The sequence below is a fragment of the Boleophthalmus pectinirostris genome, unplaced genomic scaffold, assembly GCF_026225935.1.
Source record: "Boleophthalmus pectinirostris isolate CB_2022bp ecotype Guang Dong unplaced genomic scaffold, ASM2622593v1 HiC_scaffold_3, whole genome shotgun sequence".
In the NCBI taxonomy this organism is placed as follows: Eukaryota; Metazoa; Chordata; class Actinopteri; order Gobiiformes; family Gobiidae; genus Boleophthalmus; species Boleophthalmus pectinirostris.
Genome location: NW_026571299.1, coordinates 23,206,003 through 23,227,639, shown reverse-complemented (window position 1 = coordinate 23,227,639; position 21,637 = coordinate 23,206,003). Strand labels below are relative to the sequence as shown.

At 39.2% G+C, this 21,637-nt stretch overlaps 2 protein-coding genes across 4 annotated transcripts in view; both read right to left on the bottom strand.

Moving 5' to 3' along the window:
- Positions 1-658, bottom strand: part of dip2bb (disco-interacting protein 2 homolog Bb) — a 109,167-nt gene extending 108,509 nt beyond the window's left edge. The window contains exon 1 of the mRNA XM_055160553.1: positions 382-658. Within this exon, the coding sequence (XP_055016528.1) occupies positions 382-466 (85 nt within the window). The 5' untranslated portion in view covers positions 467-658. The remainder of the gene's footprint in view (positions 1-381) is intronic.
- Positions 659-6,399: 5,741 nt separating this feature from the next.
- Positions 6,400-21,537, bottom strand: atf7b (activating transcription factor 7b). 3 transcript variants are annotated; one of them, XM_020923233.2, is made up of 12 exons: positions 21,480-21,537; positions 19,109-19,202; positions 18,384-18,480; positions 14,504-14,631; positions 13,361-13,486; positions 12,811-12,968; positions 12,508-12,601; positions 12,167-12,286; positions 11,953-12,084; positions 11,203-11,391; positions 10,192-10,297; positions 6,400-8,692 (listed from the first exon to the last, which is right to left on the bottom strand). In XM_020923233.2, the coding sequence occupies exons 2-12, from the start codon at positions 19,154-19,156 to the stop codon at positions 8,466-8,468; spliced, it is 1,425 nt and encodes a 474-aa protein (XP_020778892.2). In that variant the 5' UTR covers positions 19,157-19,202; positions 21,480-21,537; the 3' UTR covers positions 6,400-8,465. The 3 variants fall into 3 exon arrangements, with proteins under 3 accessions (XP_020778892.2, XP_055016724.1, XP_020778891.1); XM_020923232.2 differs by having other exon boundaries at positions 8,556-8,718; XM_055160749.1 differs by lacking the exon at positions 11,953-12,084.
- Between the last annotated feature and the right edge of the window lie 100 nt (positions 21,538-21,637).

Below are 21,637 nucleotides of genomic sequence, written 5' to 3'. Positions count from 1 at the left end.
AATACAAAGTAAAACAGCTGTGTAGTGAATATTGCAGCAACTATTTCCAGTCAATGCAAGCTGCAAAATAAACAAGACTGAACAGGCAGACAATACTGTTATAACATTTAGCCTACAAACATTAGCATCATAAAGCTCGTCAAAAACTACAACAATGACTCCCACAATGCAACGCTTAATGCTGCGATCACTAATTACATTGCATGTCATGTCATGTTGAAAACGAGGTCAGGAGCTTGTGTGTTTTCGCTGTCGGATGCACTCCGTACAGCTCCAGGCTCGTCTCGCTGCTTTCTCGCTCTGTCACCGCGTTTACCGCAGTCTCGCTTCTCCCCGCCGCAAAAACATCCGCAAACAAGCCCCAAACCAGCGCTGTCTCACCTTCAGAGAGCTCCAGGTCCAACTCCGCCAGCTGGTCCCTGACCTCTTTAGGCAGAGCCGACAAATCAACGCCGCGGTCGGCCATGGCTCGGGCGCAGGGTCGGGGAAGCGCGTCAGTCCCGGAGGCGAAACAAGAGCGGAGATCCGAACGGTAAAGTCCAAAGTGGAGCTGCTGGAGTCTAACTCAAGCAGATCATGGTGTTGTTTTGCGGTTTAGACCATCTTCTCGGCTCCTTCCCTGCACCGCCATGACTGAGGGACCGAGGGAGATGGAGCAGAGCGGAGGCAGAGTCACGTGACGCGGGCGCAGGAGGATAAATGGACACCGTGGACACAGGCTCCATGCGCCCTCTGCCGGACAGGGGCCCAAATGACACAGAACTTTCACCGTATCCTCCTTGGACCCGAAAAAAAAAGTGTATATGTATATATTTTGTGATTTTCTATCTATTTGGAGGTAAATGACCATTTTAGCATTTAGATTTTGTTAATTTTATTTATTTTTCATTTATAATTTGTAATATGTCCACTGTAATGGACGCTGGGGACATTTTGGTGTTAAATGCATGTGATGTTAACAACAATAACAACTTTTCTGATGACCAGCATCATCTCTGACAAGCTTCTACAGTCTCCTCAAAAAGTTTTTAGACTCGATTTAAATTTTTTATTTAATTTTTTTTATTTTATCATAGTGTCCCTATATATCCGGGACAGTCCCAGTTTTGCGCCGTGTCCAGTGTCCCAGCAGATTTATCTAAAACCAGTGATTCATCCAAGTTTTACACAAGAAACGTCCCAGGTGTCCATATTTTTGACCAATCTGAACCCTGCCAACAGTAAAGAGAGACGTACATTGTTATTTGTTTAGGTAAAATACAGAAATGCTGCTTAAAAATGACCAAAACACAAAGAAAATGTGATTATACTGACACATGTTAGTCATGAATGGGCCGAGTGCAAAACAATTCTCCTTAATTAGACTCTCGTTTCACAATTTTATTATTACCAACCACTCCAAACCAGGGATATCCCAGTTTTTTTATTTTGAAAATTTGGTCACCGAGTATTGAGTTCATTTTTATTTATTTTTTATCTTGGACATGATAGTATCCCATAATCCCCAGCCCTATCTATGCAGAAGAACCGAGTCTATCTCAAACCACTTAAAGACAGACTGGTTAACTCAGTGTCCACTATAATGGACACATATGTATGAGCCGGGTCTCAGGAGGATACTGTATATTCAAGAGGAGGAATCACTTATTATTACATCTTTTCCGTTGCATTTTTCTGACAAGACCTTGGCCCTGTCTCCTCTGCAGATGTGTGTAGTTTCTTTAATATTGTGCAGTTCCACTTCTTTTCTGACACCATCAAAGAGACTATTTTAACACTAACTAGGGTCAAACCAGGACAAATCCCAAAAGTTCTAAAGTCAAAAGTACCAGTCTGGTTCTGTCTTGTTTTGTCTAGATCTTTCACACACAAGAATAGAGAAATATTATGGGATTCTGCTGAAACTGGCTGCTAATTCAAAACAAACGCTAATAAAACTGAATAAACTTGACTTAAAATTGAATTAAAATAAAGATGCGCTGTGTAACTTTCCTGTTGGAATTGTTATTGTTTGATGATCATATATTCAAGAAGAGGAATCACTTAAGATTACAACTGATTTAGCCTAAAACTCCAAGGTTTTAAAAATGTGGTTTTAATTTGAACCCAAATGATACATGATTTTTATTCTCTGGCTGAAATATTTTTTTATGGTAGTTAATTTTTTTTTTTTTTATCTTTTTTTTTTTTTTTTTTAGCTTTATGCTTTTTTACACTTTTTATTTATTGTTTTTATTTATAATTGACTGTCTTTTATTGTATTAATTTGTCTGTACAGCAGATACATTTTTATAAAATGGATAAAAGCTGCAGCTGGGAGGTGTGGACTGATACACACTAGCGGTGTGCAAAAATCAAATATCAGTATATCGTATTGTTTTATGTGATGATACAGTATCGATATCATGGGCTTCTGTATGAAGCCAAAGACGTTCATTTTGTCTTCTTATGTACTTCAACTTCTTGGGTTCTTTTTAAAGATAATACAGTAAAGTGTATTTACCTTGTTGACATGTTTCTGCTGCTGCTGCATCTTCAGAACTGTTGGATATGCCAATAAGCCAATACATGTCTGTATCTGCTTCTGTATCAATATATCACAGAGAGTTTTTTTGGTATATTTTACTAAATTATTTTGTTACAGCTACAGTTTTGTTGTTTGTTTAGAGAAAGGAAACTCGTTTAAGCAACGCATTTGACATTTTCACTGTTTTGATGATTAAAATGTTTGTGTTTCATATGAACTTGGCACAAGAAGTGGTTTAACAAAGACTTTTAGTATCACAGTCATGATTTAGCCTTTAGTTTAACTGAACCGTATCTAATTGATTTGAAATATATCGTATTGAGTCAAAAGTGCATTGTATGGACATATGTATCGCATCGTGGCCTATGTATCGAGATATGTATGTATGTCTCCATGGAAATGTTATTGCTTTAGGATGTTCCACAGTGACTGTAAAGCTTTAAACTTATCTGTTGTGTATTTATTCACTTCTCCTCTCTGCAGATCTCAGGCTGTAACTTGACGTGGTGGCGTCACCTACTTGTCTCCACGGAGATAGGTTAGTTTTTTTGTTTTTTTGCTTCACCTAAAATACCTAAAAAATTTAACTAGACCAAAGTATTCTTCTAAAAAGTAAGATATAATTTTAGCACAGGTCTCTCTCATTTCCATTCATTTATTTTGAATTATTTGTCAGAGATACCATACGTTCAGACTGTACACAAGTTATTCATTTCTAAGCCAGATCTGTGCTGCCGACAGTATTTCACATGGTTATGAAAAAACTAGACAAAAACATGGACAAAACCTCCACATGAAGGGACAGTCACACAAAAATAAAAATTTGAAAGTAAAAAATATGGGAAAATATGCTGCGGAAGTACAATATTATAAAATATGCAAATCTCAAATGCCGCACAAAGCACAAATAGTGTCTAGTTCATTTAGTCCAGGCCTATAATAAGAAGGAGAACCATTCACTCACATTTCAGAACGCTTAAAATAGAAAAATATATATTGCACTACTCTTTCCTCGAATCCTCAAATGAAACTACCTGGATTATTTCAAACATCGTAAAACAGCAGTGATTCTCAGCTGGTCGTAGTTGGCTGTGGAAAATATTGTCAAGTTTTGTCTTATATTGAGAAGAAAAAAATTTAAACTTAAAATAATATCAGTAGTTTAATTTGTAAATCCAAAGGTTGCGGTTGATGGTTAACCAGAGAGGTGGCTAGTTTGAATCCAAGATACATTAAGCAAGACACATCCAGATTGTTAACATGCCTTTTCAGCTACTGGAAGCAAGAGAAGTAGTAGAAATAATAATTCAAAATCTATTAAAGCACCTAGTCATTTTGGTTTGATAAAATGTAATGTGAAAATGCATATATAGTTTAGAATAATAAATTGAAATTAATCATAAATCATATGACATGTTAGGGTTGTATTCACATTCCTCCTCTGATTTTTTTTTTTAAATTTGGTCTAGTTCTAGTTCTGTTTTTTTAGTCCGGGTTTTTAGTCCTATTTTCTTAATCTTTGTTTAATCCTCATTTAGTTCTTGTACAGTCCTGGTTTAGACCTGGTTTAGTCCTGGTTAAGTCCTGGTTTTGTCCTTGTATTGTCCTGACCTAGCCCACATTTAGTCCTGATTTAGTCCTGGTTTAGTCCTTGTATTGTCCTGATCTATCCCACGTTTAGTCCTGGTTTAGTCCTGCTTTAGACGTGGTATAGTCCTGGTTTAGACCTGGTTTAGTCCTTGTATTGTCCTGATCTAGCCCCCATTTATCTCGGTTTTAGTCCTGGTTTAGTCCTAGTTTAATCCTGGTTTAGTCCTTGTATAGTCCTTGTATTTTCCTGGTCTAGCCCACGTTTATCCTGGTCTAATCCTGGTTTAGTCCTGGTCTAGTCCTGATATTGTCCTGGTCTAGCCGATGTTTATCCTGATTTAGTCCTGGTCTAGTCCTGGTCTAGTCCTGGTCTAGGCCATGTTTATCCTGGTTTCGTCCACGTTCAGTCCCATTTTCTGCGTGTGAATGCACCTCGAGTCTTATTAGCAACAGTCTCTAAATAAATGCGTTAAAATAAAATGCCAAATTGATCTCCAGACGTGGAACCAGTTGAGAACCACTGCCGCAGTTGTGATTATCGAGATAATCTAAAGCTAACCATTTCAAGTGTTACATTGAAAAGGGAATTCTTACATGGTTTTTGCATCAATAAGTTTATCATTTAAGTTTAAAAAGACATTTGGAAAAGCAGGAACAATGATAGTTTGAAGCACAACAGTGGTCGTCGTCAGCCATTTTGAATAAGTCCATGCAGTCTTTAGGGTTCGATACATACACTTAATGCTATGACATTTTAATATGTTTTGAACAAAATGGTAAAACGCCAGGCACTACACAGGGATAATCTGTGTTCACATCTATAAGTTTGGTTTATGCACAAAACAGTTACATGACATGGGTATTTTAGGTAGAAGAAATTATATTAAAGATGCACTACGGAACTTTAGTGATGTGGGGTCTGCTGCCTGTTTGTTTCCATGGAGATGTCAGTGCTTTGCTTAGAAAGTTAAACTATATGGCATTAAATGTATCCACACAATATTTACATAATTAAAAACAGAACTAGTTCATTTTAAACAGTTTACAGTGGTCCACAGTTATTCCTCATTTCCCTTATGCAATTCAGAGCACTCACCAAAATGAAATTATAAGTGTTTTTTTGCAGCTCATCCAGGCTGATTCTTCATTTCTGGTCAGAATGTTGGTGGACACTTCCTTATATCTGTCTTCAGGGAGGAGCTAACTAACTACTCTGAAACTAACACACCTACTTGTTTACAGTTTCTGTTTGTTAGTTCGGCCTATTGACCTGTACAGGGTGTGGGGTCTAATTAGCAGAACCATTTAGGGTCATAATGGAGCTCTCTCACCTCTGGACCTGACCTGGATACACCTGTTGTTCTCTTGTTTGTTTTGATTTAGGTTTGAGGATGGAGTTGTAAATAGGAGACAGATGGTGTCTGAGGCCTCCATTTCTGTTTAGATAAGGATTCTCTTTCTTAACAAAAATGGCTTCTTTCACTCCCCTCTCAAACCAAATCTTTTCTCTGGCTAAAATCTGTACCTCGTTGTTCTCGAATGAGTAGCCCGTGGCTTTTAAGTGGAGATGTACAGCAGACTGAGGTCCACTGCTGCTCTCTCGTCTGTGTTGGTTCATCCTCTTGTGCAGTGTCTGTTTAGTTTCTGCAGTGTAGCGTTTACTGCAGTCTTCACTGCACTGAATGGAGTAGACCACATTGCTTTGTGTGTGACTCAGTGTTTTGTCCTTTGGGTGGACCAGTTTCTGTCTTAAGAGTGTTCGTAGGTTTGAACTAGACAGGGATCTTCATCCTCAAACCTAAATCAAAACAAACAAGAGAACAACAGGTGTAGCCAGGTCAGGTCCAGAGGTGAGGGAGCTCCATTATGGCCCTGAATGGTTCTGCTAATTAGACCCCACACCCGGTACAGGTCAATAGGCCGAACTAACAAACAGAAACTGTAAACCAGTAGGTGTGTTAGTTTCAGAGTAGTTTCAGTGTAGTTAGCTCCTCTCAGCAGACAGAGATAAGGAAGTGTCCACAGCGTCTGACCAGGACTGAAGAAGCAGCTTGGATGAGCTCCGAAATGTCTTCAACCAAACTAATTAATGTCCAGTCGACAAACTGAATTTTCTCCTCGCCATGTAACAGTAAATCTTACAAAAACTAGCATGCTAACCGCGCACTTCCACAGTTTCTAATTAGATACAGACAGTACACAGGACTTTTTTTGACCTCGAGAGCTGCTTAAACTGTATATCTGTAATGGGGCAAGACACACTTTGCTCAAATACAAGGAAAAAAATCTAGTACAAAACCTTTAATGCCATACTGTGAAACATTCAGAACAAAGCAATCACATCTCCATGGAGACGAGTACGAAGCATACCCCATATCAGTGACGTTACATAATACACCTTTAAAAACAACAACAAAAAGTAAACAGAGTATTCAACATACCCCCCAGTGCGATCTTAACTGCAAATATGAACAATCAATGTCTTTAAAATCTTTTCTTACATAGTATTTACACGATATATTACACAGTATAGAGAAGCCACTGGGAAGTACTGAACCGTGTCATGGGCAAGAGACACCCGAGCCTGATCAGCCATTTTGGTCTGTGTTCTACGCAACAACGTGAGGGTTAAATACGGGTTACCAACATGGGTTTAATTATGTATTTCTGAGCTACTGTGTCTGAACAATTTCCCTAATGGACCAATTGATACTTTGCAGCTGGTGTCGTCAACATTCCTTGGGAGTGTGAGGATAACTAGAGCTCTCTTACTCAAGTTAGACTTTAATCTTATCTTTGTTTTTGTGCAATCTGATCAGAAAAGGCTTAGTCACTTGGAAGTACAACAGGTGAGCTGATTTGTGCTGTTAAACGCATTCAACTCAAATCACATTATAGTCACGAGCTCTTTCACACCTAAATGGAACTGTGAATGTTCGTATAAATTAATTTTGTACTTTTTCTTGAGTTTTCAGACAGTATCAAAACCTGTCAGGGTGTGTTTGTGTGTTTCATGTGCGCATTGTGTCACCTGTTAAATATTTGTCCATAGTAGAGCCACAGCGTTACGTTACTGCAAAGTATCAATAAGGTTTGTCTATGTGATTATAATGTGTTGTGGTAAATATAGGGTCTTGCATCTCATCACCCCGTACCTGGACATCGCTGATTTTGTAGCGTGGAGTTTTGGGGCTTGGGAAACAGCAGATTTTCTACAGTGTGGTGATGTGGTTATGTTCACATGCACACCAAATCTGATTATAATCTGATTTCTAAAAAAAAAAAAGACCTGGACAGAAGAGTGAAGCAACCTACAGGTGCCACACATTTATGGGAACTTCTGCAACAGACTTGGGAAGAACATTCTGAAGAATATTTTTACTGTAGAAAGAATGCCACGAGTGTGTTCAGCTGTTATATCTGAACACATCATTTCTTTTTCAACTCAAATTGCTTATTTGTTCTATGCTTTCATTTCAGAATGCAATAAACTGAATCTCTGAACTGAAAAACTGGAAAAAGTGTGTTCTAAAACTTTTGACCGGTTGTGTTTTTCGAATTGATTTGATACGGTTTAATAAAAAATAAAGGCTAAAAAAAAATAATAATCTGATTTCGAGACCTTTAAGATTATTTAAATCAAATGCAAACCACAAAATCTGATGCGAGTAATCAGCGGGACCAGGATCAGAAAGAAATTTGGCAATTTTTTGTACAAATTGTGCTCTAGAAATAAGTTTAGGGGACAGTCCAGAGAACAAAATTTGATAAAAAAAAAAAAAAAAATAGGACTAACCGTTAAATAACCAGGAGGAGACTCTCACTGAGATTCACAGTCTCTTTTACAGGAGTCCGTCCCTAGAGGAGACCCTATTTGTTTTTAGGGGAAACCTTTGTAGACACACGCAAACTCTATAGTCTACACAGAAGACTAGAATTGAACCTGGGACCTTCTTGTTGCGAGGCACAAGCACTAACCGTTACAACACTATGTCACTGATATAGACGTATGAAAGCAATTTTGGGAATGGCTGACCAGGCTTTGAGTGAACAGACAAATAAAGCTGCATTTTAAAAAAGAGAAATGAGAACAAATTATGAACAGTTACACTATTCCATTTCAGGACGAGCCGGTAAGACGAAGGCCCGGCCTCAGAAGCGCAAATGTACAATGCAGATTTCTGAATTTACAAATGCAGATGTGTGGAGTTTTCGGGACGAGGAGGAGGTGGAGGCACTGTGTTTGTGTGTCTTAAATTAAAGGATAGGTCCCTTATGTTATTTATTGAACACATTTTTGCCCTTCTTGCCCTCCTTGAGTTTCAGTTCCACTACCGGCATGGACCAATCATCTCGGGGCAGAGGAGGGAGAGTGCGTCGACATTAGAACGCCCGCTGGTTGCCCGGAGCCCATCCCAGCCAGTATAGCCACGGCCTCGGCAGCCCGCACGCTCATGCCGTTGATGGAGGGCGCGGAGATAGGGGGTGAGGGGGCGGGGACAGGGGGCGAGGGGCCGTGTTGGATCACAGCGGCTGGAGATCCGACCGGCTCCGAGTCCTCTGCTCCGCCTGCAGCTAGGTACATACACACACACATCACCCTTAGAGAGTGAGAGGTACAGGGAATTAGATGAGGTGGAAGATGGGACCAACAAAAAGGAAATTTAAATACTGAAAAAGGTGGAATAAACAGTGAGATAAATATTTAACCAAAAGCAAGAAAAAATAGCTTATAGGGCTCAGGTTGTGCTATGTTCTAATGTAGTTTTCCTCATCACAAACAGAGCTGGAGTTGTGTTTTTTTTCATTCACACATGTTTAACACACAAACCCTGCAGGCTGAGATCTTTTATCAAACAGAAAACACTCTGTTCCACCTTGTGATGTCATGTGGTAATACAGGAAGTGCTCCACGGTGTTCATGCACCTTCACTAGAATCATTTGGAACATTGCAAACCTGGAATTTTCAATGTACTAAACAAAAGGTAAAAGAAGCTGTTAACTTGAAAACTACCACTACATGACATCACAAGGTGCAACAGAGCATTTTGAGGTTGGAGATGTAGACAGACTAATTTTGCTCTGTGTAAATATTTGTAAAGTTTCATGATCAGTGTACATAAGCAACCATATCATTTTTGAAACTATGTCACGAACAGGGGTGGGTTCATATGTTTTTCTTTTTCCCCCTTTTCCTTTTTGAGAAAATTGCTTTTCTGTTGTTTACAATGTATATGTAGTATGTGTATGATTATTGTTTCTCTCTTGGCACAAACTCGAAATAAAAACAAATGAATCAATTAAATCAATAATAATAAAGAGTTACTCAAACATGTGTGTCTGAAACAAAACACAACTCCATGTCTGTTTTTGAGGAGGGAACTAACAGGCAATTAAAACATGTCTTAAAGCTCACAAGATTCCATTGCAATTTAATAATTTGCATTATTAAATTAATCTTTAAAACCACCGACCAACAGGATGTGTGGGTGAGAAGAAAAAAATGTACATAGAGCTGTATTCAAGAAAAAAATGTGTAAATGGCGCTATGTTGATTTGGCCAAAATAGCACATTGTCCGTTATGAGACCAGGATTAGACTGATCACCATATCACTCAGACTTAGGTAACAATTCATAAATATCCCACAGCTCCATTTACATAACACAATAAATTATGTGAAATGAATTCAAAGTTTGATAACTTAAAAAAACATGTATAAAAATGGTTGACAATAATGAGGGGTATTTTGTGAGGGTTTATAAATAGGGGTGGAAGATATAGAGAAAAATGGAAACTTTCACAATAGCTCTGGAGATATGCAAAATGAGAACATTGAGTATATCATTATACATTATACATCATTAAAAGAGACAAATAAAAATAAAATTAGCTGTAGTCTCCCAAACAAAATCATAAAGTGATGTTCTGCCCTTTTGTGTTGATATTACGCTCTATTCATGTTTGTGCAATACTTGAAGCACAACCAAGACATTTAGAAATGTCAATATCGCCCACCCCCAGATCCAAAGAGACATGACATTAGAGAGTGAGAGTTTTTGAGTGGGCTGTACCTAACATAGCAGCCTTCTTCTGCATTAGCGTCACTGGACAGTCTTTATGAGCCAACAGCAGCTGTTTGAGCTGAGCCACCTCGTTCCTCAGGAGAGTCACTTCATTCTGAAACACAACAGGGGTATATTAGGGGTGGGCCACGTCAAAAAGTATCTACATTTTCTAGAGCAAAATTCATGGTAGAAAAGGTTTCATAGGTAGTCATCTGAGAACAATATATACAGATGTTCAATCAAGGGCTTTTGACAACCATCTGGAAGTCATTTTCAATTTGTAAGTACTGGACTGAAAAGCTAGGGTTTCTATAGTCCCAAAATAGATTAGTCCTGCCAGAAAGCACATTTATTATGCAAAATCAACTTTTCAGAGCTTGTTTGAGCAATCTTTCATTGATGGATTTCAAGACACCATATTGACGTTCAATCCCCGTTTTCACCACAAACTGCATACAACCAATTTTATTTTCTTAATCTGTGATTAGATTCAATTCGATTCGACAGCTCTGCACAGTCAGTTTGGTACAAATGAAAAAAAAAAAATCTGCGGGTCACTAGTGTGATGTGCATCTATCCATAGGAGGGGCTGACAACAGCACGGCTCTTTGTTGTGATGACGTTTACGTCTTAGATTATAATTACATAGCAGACACAAGCAAAATATGTCTTCTTTAGGGAGGAGATCATGATTTATATTTGATAACAATTAAAACTTTTAGTATTTCTATATATGTTTTTAAAGAACTCACTCAAAGATTATGGAGCCTGTCCAATAGAAGAGAACACAAGTGAGTTAGGAAAGTGTTTGTGTTTGAGCATCGAGCTACATTAAACAGAACCACCTGAATCACAACATGAAATATCACCAAAACAGCATATTGTCACAGGCATCAGATCATGATTAGATTTTTATCACCATATTATCTAGCCTACACATTATCATGAAACACACTCCAAATGAAGCTCTATCAGGCTCTAGTCGTTGCCCGCTCCTCTGTGTATCTTCAGACTGACCGTTAGAGACACGTTCATAGAGGCCAGGTCCTCAGCTTTCTTCTCCAGAGAGTTCACCCACAATTTCCGTTTCTGTCGACATCGTGAAGCTGCTGCTCTGTTTCTCTCCAGGAAGCGCTGCCTCCTCTCGTCCGGGTCCATCTCTGAGGCACGACGCCGGCGCCCCCCAGTGGGCTGAGCAGGTGATACCTGCAAGACATAAAAACAAATCAGCAATGATCCATTTACTAAGTGAATGAGCTCAAGACAATCATGAAGGCATCAGACCTATTTTTAACATTGGAGAACCAAGTTATATGTGTTTTACCAAAAATATCTGTAGCTAGATGCAGAAAAAAAACATGTTATAATAATTATTGAGATCAGCAGTAGATGTCACAAAACGAAAAATGTAAAATCTGATTTGATACAAAAGAATAGACCTGATACTCCGAATATCGCTATCGATACCACATCTTCACTGCAAACTAACAGTACTTTCTATATGTTACTCTTTATCTAAAAACTTCTGATAAATCTCAAAATCATCCTAAAACTGTTCAGGAAAGGTAAAATTTGGTCCTGTTTGTGATTTCATTTTTATTTATCCATACTGGTTTAAATGAGTCTAGTTTCCATCTAGTTTTAGTATTGATTAGCATCTGATTTATGATACTTTTGTCAACCCTAACAATAGAAGCCTACAGTGTGACCTCCAATAGTACTGCCTCCTCCCCCTCCCTCGCTCTCTCTCCCTCCTGTCCTCTCTACCTGTGGCTGTGCGGGTGAGGGGGCGTCTGAGTTCTGGCTGGGCTGTTGGCTTTGTTCCTGTCTTTGGGGCACAGCTGGGATCGATCCTCCATCTGACCCAGAGCTCTGGTGACTCAGAGCAGCCTTTAACCTCTGAACATACAGACAACATGTGTTCGTACAATTTGAACTCATGATGAATATATTGAGTTCTGTTCCTCACTCCTCCTCTCACCATCTTGGTCTCTGAGTGCAGGCTGTATCCAGACGGAGAGGATGAGCCGCTGCTGCCTCCTCCGACTGGAGGCCCGGGGATCCCAGGGATATTAGGCACCGAGGTGGCAGGCCGAGCCAACTGCACACACACACACACACACAAGCCGGAGATTCAACCAGTGAGACAAAGGCTTCATGTCAAGACTAGAGTGCCCCTTCATTGGGGTTTAAAGACAGAAAGCAAGAAAAACTTAGCAGTAGCATTGCAGTTGAAAAAAGTATTGCAAATGCCAGATTTCAGGTGTGATTGTTAAATATATGTCAAATAAACAAAAAAAATACTGAGTATCAATGACTTACAGATATAACTGAGGTCATCTGTGGGCTGGGCAGGAGAGGAACAGTCTGTCCGTTGGGGAGGTGCCTCATGAGCGGATAAGCACTGGTTGGTGACCTGTTTAAATAAATAAATAAATAAATAGTAAAGTGTTTTTAACATTCTGTGATGCCACAGTAGATACATTTAACATAAGTATGCTACAGATTTAGTTCCTACCCACTCAAATTCATTCTTAAATATGCATTTCCTATTCCTACAGTAAACCAAGAATCAGATGTACATTTTCCCTTAAAAATATAAACAGTGTAATTAAATACCCTTACCCTAGCTGCCGATTGGAGGGCGGTGCTTGTGTGATGACGGAGGTGGGAGAGGGCAGGGTGGGTTGGAAGTGCTCACTGCTCAGATGAAGAGGGAGAGACCCAGGGCGCACGATGGTCGGTGTGGGAGCGGAGGAGACCACCGGCTTTTGGATTATTTCCTGTTGACAAGAAAATAATGACATCTGCAATAATACAATGATCAGTCTTTGGTCAGGATTATTCAGGGTTTTAGGGTTGAACCATTTGGGAGAAATATCAAATTGTTCGGACAACCATTGACATTAGATTTATGATTTAATAGTATGTTTTAATAAAAGGATTTGGTTCAAAGTTCACATTTTAAACTCATCCAGAAGAAATATGCACTATGCTAATTGTCATTCTATTAAAATTGGGATATTTTTTATTTATGTATTTATTTCTGATGTTCTTTCAAAGCACATTTCAAGTTGGGATTCAACCATAGCCATTATTAGGAAACAGTTCTAAAATTGAAGCAAAACAAACTACAGGCCTCCTGTTGTAAGCGTGTAAGTGTGTGTGGACTTGCCTTGGTGCCTCTAGAGCTGTCGGACATACTGGATGAGGAGTCTGGGCTTCCTGGAGCAGAAGAATCCACCTGTAGCGGGCTGTCATCTTCATCTTTGACGTCTGACGGGGTTTGTAAAGGAGCAGGCTAGAAACAAAGAAAAACAATAACAGAAACATTAATTAATCTTTTAATCACAGTCATTTAAAAGAATTCATTAGTTGAGCGGTTGTGTGGCACCCACTAAAGGCTTTTGTGTGCTGCATGCAGCTCTCATTTGGATGAATAAAAACAGACATGGCCAAACAATGAAATGTAAGGGTGTTAAATGAACTATATGCAGACAGAGGACACATACATGCAGGCCTGTCACAATAATTAATATATTGGGTTAGGGATAAATACATGTTAGATGGAACAAGATTTTTTGTTATGGGGATTTTTTTTTGTTATTTTTCTGTTCTACAATTCAATATGAGCTGTAGAGTGACTCATAATAGACACAACCTACTACTAAACTCTTAAAATGCCTCATTCTGTTATTTATTTATAGCAGTTTGTGTGTTTTTTTTTAACAATATCACACATTTGAATAGAGTTTTTTGGGGATAATTCAGTATTATTGTTTATCATCTAGATCTTCTTTAGTAATACGTCATACAAAAGTTTGTCATTGCGGCAGGTCTAAATACATATATTACATGTGTATTTGTCTCATTCTCAGTATAAGGACAGGCTTCATGTGGAAGCTCAGAACCTCCAGAATTTCTCCCTGAACTGCAGAGGCAGCACTAGCACTGGCTCAGGATTGGTACAGGTGCCGGGGTTTAGGTAGAGACCGTTCAGATCAGAGAGAGACATTTTAGGTTTAAACCAACTGGATTTCAGCATTGAAACTGGCAGCACAAATGAGAGATTCATGTGAGGCTCATTCTGCTTTCTGAATAAATAAGCATTATAATTGTTCAGTTCAGTAAAAGCTATATTTGATTTGAACATGTCTTATACTTGGGGACAAAGAGAGGCCAAGTTTATGAAATTTAAAATGAAAATCTTACATACAGTTCATATTTTTCTATGATGTATATAATAATACAGATTTTACTGCTTTGTACATTTGAATCCGTTAAACCAACATTCCTGACCCTGGTCTTTTACACTGACCATGGCTTTTGTCCTGTGCTCCTCGTCCTGTGTCTTGGTGAACTCCTGCTCAAACGAAGTGGCCAGTTCGTTGAATAATCCGACCTCTTCACAGTTTTTCAGGAAACGTGTGGGAGTTGGTGTTTGGTCTGAAAAACAAAAAACACATCATTACTGAGAGCAGAGCAAACTGTCTCCTAGAGAGGATTTAAATCTTAGAAACAGAGTGCTTTTAGACGAGACTAAGGATGGACTGTATATTAGTGCTGATTAAAGGGTCTATATCCATTTTTCCCCATGTATTTGAGCATTATTTCTCTCCCCAGTAGATATATTGTATAAGCAACTCTTGAAGTCAAAATAAGTCTGATGCGAGCGTCTATAAAACATTTTATTGTCTGATAATCAGAAGGTGCACAGTTAGCATGCTAGTTTTTTAATCATCAGGGAAAACTCTGCTTTGGCCTAAACTCATTATGGTGAATAATTAAGAGGCTCAGAATGCATAAGGTCAGAGGAGAATAACTTTAAAACACTAGAAAAAATTTGAAACTTTCGATACCAAGGAATTTCACCCAATACTCGATAAAAATTACAATACCACAATGAAGAAAAAAAAAGGAATATAATGTAATTTTTCATACAAAAAATTAATAGTACTTAGTATACGGTATTATATTCATTCTAATAACGATCAAAAGCACACAAATTGTTCCAAGCTCAAATTTGGTCCTGTTAATGTGACTTTTTTAGTACAGATGCTCAAATGCGTATCTCGTTTCAATACTAGTTTTAGTACTGATCAGTATCTGATTTGTGATACTTCTGACAACCCTAATCCCAGGTAAATACATGTTGTTATCAGAGCCCGAATGTATATGGATTTTTTTGCGGCTTGTATGATACTGATAAAATGGAAGTTGGAGGTGCCGAGAGCCGATATATTTAGTGATTTAAAAATTCACTGTAAAAATTCAATTGATTATAAAACTTAGGTCTGGCTCTACTGGATTTTAAAGTGGGTTTGTTTAGGTGACATTTATTGTTATTCTGCTTCTTTACAGTCATACGTAAATGCCTAATGGCATTTTTGCAGTCTAGCGAGTAAACAACGTAAGTAAACTACCACTATCAGCCTCTAGAAGTAAATGCGTGCACGCTGCAGTACTTAATTATGTGTAAATGCCGATCATTCACACCTGTTCACAATACATTTACAAATCAATGCAGGTCCAGTAACATGTACAGCCACTATTGTCACTTTACACTAGGCCAGTGCTTCTCAATTATTTTCTGTCATGCCCCCCCTAGGACGAATAAAACATCTCGCGCCCCCCCCGCGTGACTATAGATAGTATCATTTGTCTATAAAATTGTTATAAGTACACCTCTGCGTAACACTGCCACCTTATATGACGCCAACAATGCTCGCTGGTTTACTGAAGTAGCTGTCACAAGCGGGATGATTGTCGGCAATATTCGGCACGTTTTCGCTGAAAAAACTCAAGCGGCTTATCAGAGTGATTGGGGTGTAATGTATTTAAGTGACGCCTTAATTTATTGGGCTTCATGCTGTCCGCTGCCAACATTTTTAGACACAGTAAGCACACCGGTCTTTCCTCGTCTCCCACCGTAGTCACAGTGAAGCCAAGCGCTACATATGCTTCGTCATATTTCCTCGTCTTAGCTTTCGGGAGATTTTCGTTTGTCTCTTTATCTCCGTCTCTCTCCGTCTGTCTTCTCATCCCTGTTAAATATTTTTTCATGGTGTCACTTGAGGGTCTTCTACACTTCGTGTCTACACTTCATACTCAAACTCTGTGCTGTGTGCAAAGCGCGCATGCTCAGTGCAAACAAAACTCCTACACCACCGAACGAATGCTCCCTGCGCACACTCTGCCAATGAGAGCGCTCTGCCCCCTAATGTAGTGGAAGTGCAATTGCACTTTATTCTAAAGGCCCGTTTAGACCAAAGCGTCAAAGCGTCCACTTTCTATGTAAAGTCTATGTGGACGCGCGACTAGAGCGTCCTGCGTTTTTGCGGCGCGTTTTCGGCGTCAGCGCGGCGCGAATCTGGCGCCAGCGCAGCGCGTCTTCAGCGTTTTGGCGTCAGCGGCCAAGACGCGCGTCCAAGGCGTCAGCGTCAAGAAGTTGAAAATGCTGAACTTTTCGCGTCAGACGCGCCGCGTCAACCAATCAGGGACGAGTATCCAGTGACACAGCGACGTTATTATCAGGAAGAAAGACCCGAGAACCAGAACGAGAACCACAAACATGAACGGAGAATAAATATATACGCCACAATCACCGAGCCGATCGCGAGGAATACACCAGGACCGGACCAGGACTAAACAAGGACTAGACCGGGACTAAACAAGGACTAGACCGAGACTAGACCGAGACTAGACCGAGACTAAACAAGGACTAGACCGAGACTAGACCGAGACTAGACCGAGACTAAACAAGGACTAGACCGGGACTAGACCGTGATTAGACCAGGACTAGACCGGGACTAGACCGGGACCAGACCGGGACTAGACCGTGATTAGACCAGGACTAGACCGGGACTAGACCGTGATTAAACCACGACTAGACCGGTATTAGACCAGGACTAGACCGGGACTGATCCAGTGTCATTAGCGGAGTATAAATATATATACGCCCCAGTCGTTGACCCGATCTCCTCCGTTGATGTTTTATGTCATAAAAACTCTCTCTCTGTCTGGTCTGACATTGTTTCGGGAAAAGACCGGGACCGGGCTCTTGTTTCCAGGGCAACGGACGCGCGTCAAGTATTTTTGTCCCGTTTGTTCACGGCGTCAAAGATGCGCGTCGGGGGCGTCTAAACTCAAATGCAAAGGCTCCAAATAGAGGCGTCAAGGCGTTTTTTGACGCTTTGGTGTGAACGGCACTTAAGACAGTAAAAAAAATCTAAATAAAAAAATAAAAAAGCATGTTCCCCGAGGTCAAACGCGCCCCCCTTGACGGAGCCTCGCGCCCCCCCAGGCGCGCCCCACTATTTGAGAAGCACTGCACTAGGCCAATGGAAGAGAAAACAGGCTGTTTATGTGTGGGGGCTACAGCACCAATGCGAAAGAACCAAAAGTAGCTCTAAAACCGACACATTTACAGCACTCACCACTCGCACAGGCTCCTCTCAGATTACAAATCTTCACACATAAGTGTCCTTTTAATCCTGACTCAAAATGACTGTTCGTGAAAAGAAAATAATTCAACATGTTGTAGCAGCTGTGTTAGTCCTATGTCCTCTGTGGGACAGTCTCCACATTCAAACAAGTAGTAGTTTTGTTGCTGTCCTAAACTGTACTGAAGTTCACTTTTATTTATCATTAGTATCGTGGATCAGACATAAGAGCATTTAAAGCCAGTTCCTCAGTGTTGTGCGTGTGGATCTGAGGCTGTACAGGAGTGTAAACAAGCGCATGTAAGTGACGTGACTCTGGGGGTGACTTCAGGGGCAATACGGCGTCAAAAACAATGACAAATTACAAAATACTGATGGGCGCCCCATATTAGGACATTTAACTGCCTGTAAATTGTATTAAATGGCCATAATATAGAGAGCCTACGCTTTATAAAGAGGTATAACATGTCCACGTGGACTATCAGCCCATATCGGCTAGATTTAGGCCGCTAGCCGATGTCTCTAATACTGGCCAACCGATATATCAGTCGGGCTCTAATTGTTATTCTAAAAAAAAGTCTAAATTTGCTCTGTAAACTTCAGTTTGTGGGCCTAGCTACAGATGTTCAAATATAGCCAAACAGCCAGAAAAGCAATCTGATAGCAGTATTGGATGAAAATGATCCATACTGACCCATGACCCATGCCTGGATTAGACTAATGCTTTGCTAATCCAATAAAAGTGAATGTAATTACCTGCGATGATGACAGAGTCTGTTCGGGCTGGGCCAAATTTTAACGTCATTTCATGTTTGTGTTTGTGAACTGAGAGGTGGTCCTCATTTGTGAATCTCTGAAATAAAAGAAAACGCAGGATAGATAAATACAATATATTAGGCTATGTCTTTATGATAGTATTGATACGTTAATAGTAGAAAGGGGCGATTCATTGTTTACATAAAGCACATTATCAAATAAATTATTGTGAAGGCAGCACAATTTTTATTAAAAAGGCTTAGTTCATTGAAATTTGTGCAATACCTCAACCAATTTATTTACAAGAAAGTCCGCAACGATTAATCATGACTAAGTGACTATCCTTTTTAAAATCATACCCATATTTTGATCGTCATAATTATTATCTGTAGAGATATGCTGATATATCTGGCCCATATTTGCACTTTTCAGTGTATCATCTACTGGTCTTGAATCTCCAGCACAGGTCAGTATTTTGTTTTGGCTGACCTGCTGCGTACAGAATATACATAAAACTTTATTTAAACATGAAAAAATAATTGCACAAAATGTACAAAACTACATATGTAGCCCTATTTCCAAGCATATTTAGCACCCTTTGGAATAGTGCAATTTTTATCCTGCTCTCTAAAGCACTTTACTTTGTGTACAAATCGTTCTATAAAAATAAACTTGTCTTGCCTTAATATGGCCCCTGAATACGTATTAGATAGAGGGAGTCGTACCTGTCCACATCCAGGGGCAGTGCACACAAAAGGCCGGTCGTCCCCCATCTCAGAGCGAAATCCTGGGGCTCAGCAGCTAGTCTGACCTGGAAATCTTCAGGGAAAAAAAGAGCCTTTTATTTATCAGCCACACAAGAACAAAATCATTCAGAGTAGCAATAAACAAATCTTAAAATGACTAGCGCTGAAATGGAGCTGAGCGATACGGTGATAAATACTGTAGCGTGATCTTATCCCTGTAACAATCTGCTGGATTGGAGAAACTGCCATATTGTTTAATGCAGCCCTATGGTCAGACACACACTTTCCACCGCCCATTGCGCTTATTGGTGAGCCTGCTCTGAGTGAGTGACAGTTGGATTTAAACAATCACAGTGAAGAGTAAACTTCCAGAAACTGTATAAAACATACTAAACTGACATGAATCAACAGGAAAAAATCATGTTTTGGATCTTAGAAAACCTTGATATTTGTCATATCAGCCACTCCTAAACTGAAACAGGTGAATTGATTAATCACAACAAATTAATTATTGAGATAGTCATCAACTAATTTAGTAATCAAATATTCATTATCTGGACTGTAAATTGACTCCAAAACATGCCATGTGCTGAGAGAAGAGGTGTTAATACTCAGTAATTACATAAAAATGACACAGGTTCAGGAAAAATGTCATATTCATATTTTTAGCAATTCAAAAGTTGATTGAATAATCCCAAGATTACTCACTGAACAAAATGATTGTAAATTGTAACTTAAGCCCAATTTATAAGCCAAATGTGAAGTGAACCAAAAAATCAGAATCCTTTCTCCCAAAAGTCTGTACAGCTATGGATTTTCACAAAAAAACAAAAATATGCCAATTCCACATATAATTAATTAATTTGGCTATTTATTTGTATGACAGTCATTCGCTTGTAACAGGCCACTGAACGAGATTTTGTATTAAATACTTGACCCAAAAGACACTAAAGCGCAGCCTCTTGAGGACAAAATGGCTCCTGGTATGTGGAATATTTAAGTGTGGTTATGTTAAAAAGTACAAGCTGTGTTACTAAAAAAAAAACAAAAACAAAAAAACAACATCACATCAACAGGACACAATTTGAGCTTTACTGAGCAGTTTTAGTCTGAATTTGAGCTTTCCCAGAACAAATATAAGACCTCATGGTAACATGAGAAAGCACTATTATTCTGTGTATGAAAATGACATTCAATTACTTTTTATCGTCATTGTAGTACTGTAATCTGTATTGAGTCAATTCCTTAGTATCTAAATCAATGTTAGTTTGAAATGTTAGTGTCGTGACAACACACGCCTGGGGCATTTGTTTTAACACCGTCTTGAGTTTAAGATGGTCCATAAAGTACGACCTCATGCTTGTTATTCTATGTCATATACTGAGCTGTCAGTAGAGCAGAGACAAAACCCACATTGTTCCACTGTTATTACAATATATTTACCGCTGTGTATCTTTCCATCTATGAATTCTTTGTCAAAGGAATTCTCCGTGCACATGTTAGGCATTACTTTGACTTGATTTGAACTCTTTTTAATATTTGGACTGTTAATCAAATAATTGTAACACCCCAAAATGAAAACTGTTAAAGTATTTCTTAAGTTATTAGGCTATACAAAAGAAATTAAAGAGAAAATTGCATACATTTAACATTATTACTAGTTTTTAATGCGACATTAACAATCCTATAAGAATCAGCATAAAAACAGCATCTCAAATGTTGCAATTTTCAAGTTCACAGCTGCAGAAAAGGAAAGATCACATTGGGTGGGTGTAGTGGCTTGTTCCTTGGGTTAGTCCACGTTTACTGAGCATGAATAAACGGCTGATACGCCATAGATCGTGTCAGATGTGCTGTGGATAACTGTGTGGGCGGTGGTCCAGGTTAACATGTGCTGGTTTGGCTCGGAGTGACAATTCAAGAGGCTAGCTTCGACTTTAGAAGATGGGCCTCTGTCTGATTAGCATAGCATAACATAGCATCGACTACAACAACTTCCAACAAAAGCTCGCAAATCAGACCATGTCACCTCGATCCAACGTGAACATTTAACACCTGAAAACCAATACAAACAGCTGACATGCTTAGAAAAGTAGAAACGCAATAACAGGTTAAGATATTGCAAAGTGCATAGCCCATCTGAGCTAATGGAGAAGCTAAATGCTAACCGAGGCTAGCTCACCTTTACCACGACAGATCCGCCAAGTTGGAGACGTGAATGATCATGCCGTTTCTTAATTTAAACTGCATTTTTATAAACCGATCACAGCACATAAAAACAACATCAATGCCACTGAAGTAACGCGCTTTGTATTATTTTATTTAAATGTAAAAATATGCCAGAAATTACCGATATTTGAGAGGCTTGTGTCCCCACTCCCCGCTGTTGACACTTCCATTCACAAAACAACGCGAGATCAGAGTCTTCCACGAGGCTTACGTAACGAGATTAACCCCGCAACTTGAGGTGATGCCAAAAATACTACTATAATAAATAACTGTCTGAAA

What these genes read in the sequence shown, in the direction of transcription:
- atf7b (XM_020923233.2), bottom strand. Translation starts at nt 19,156, where the DNA reads ATGGGGGACGACCGGCCTTTTGTGTGCACTGCCCCTGGATGTGGACAG. An exon ending in CTGCCCCTGGATGTGGACAG is followed by an intron (nt 18,481 to 19,108) that starts GTACGACTCCCT and finishes CTTTTATTTCAG; the next exon opens with AGATTCACAAATGAGGACCA. An exon ending in ACAGCTCTAGAGGCACCAAG is followed by an intron (nt 12,969 to 13,360) that starts GCAAGTCCACAC and finishes TCTTGTCAACAG; the next exon opens with GAAATAATCCAAAAGCCGGT.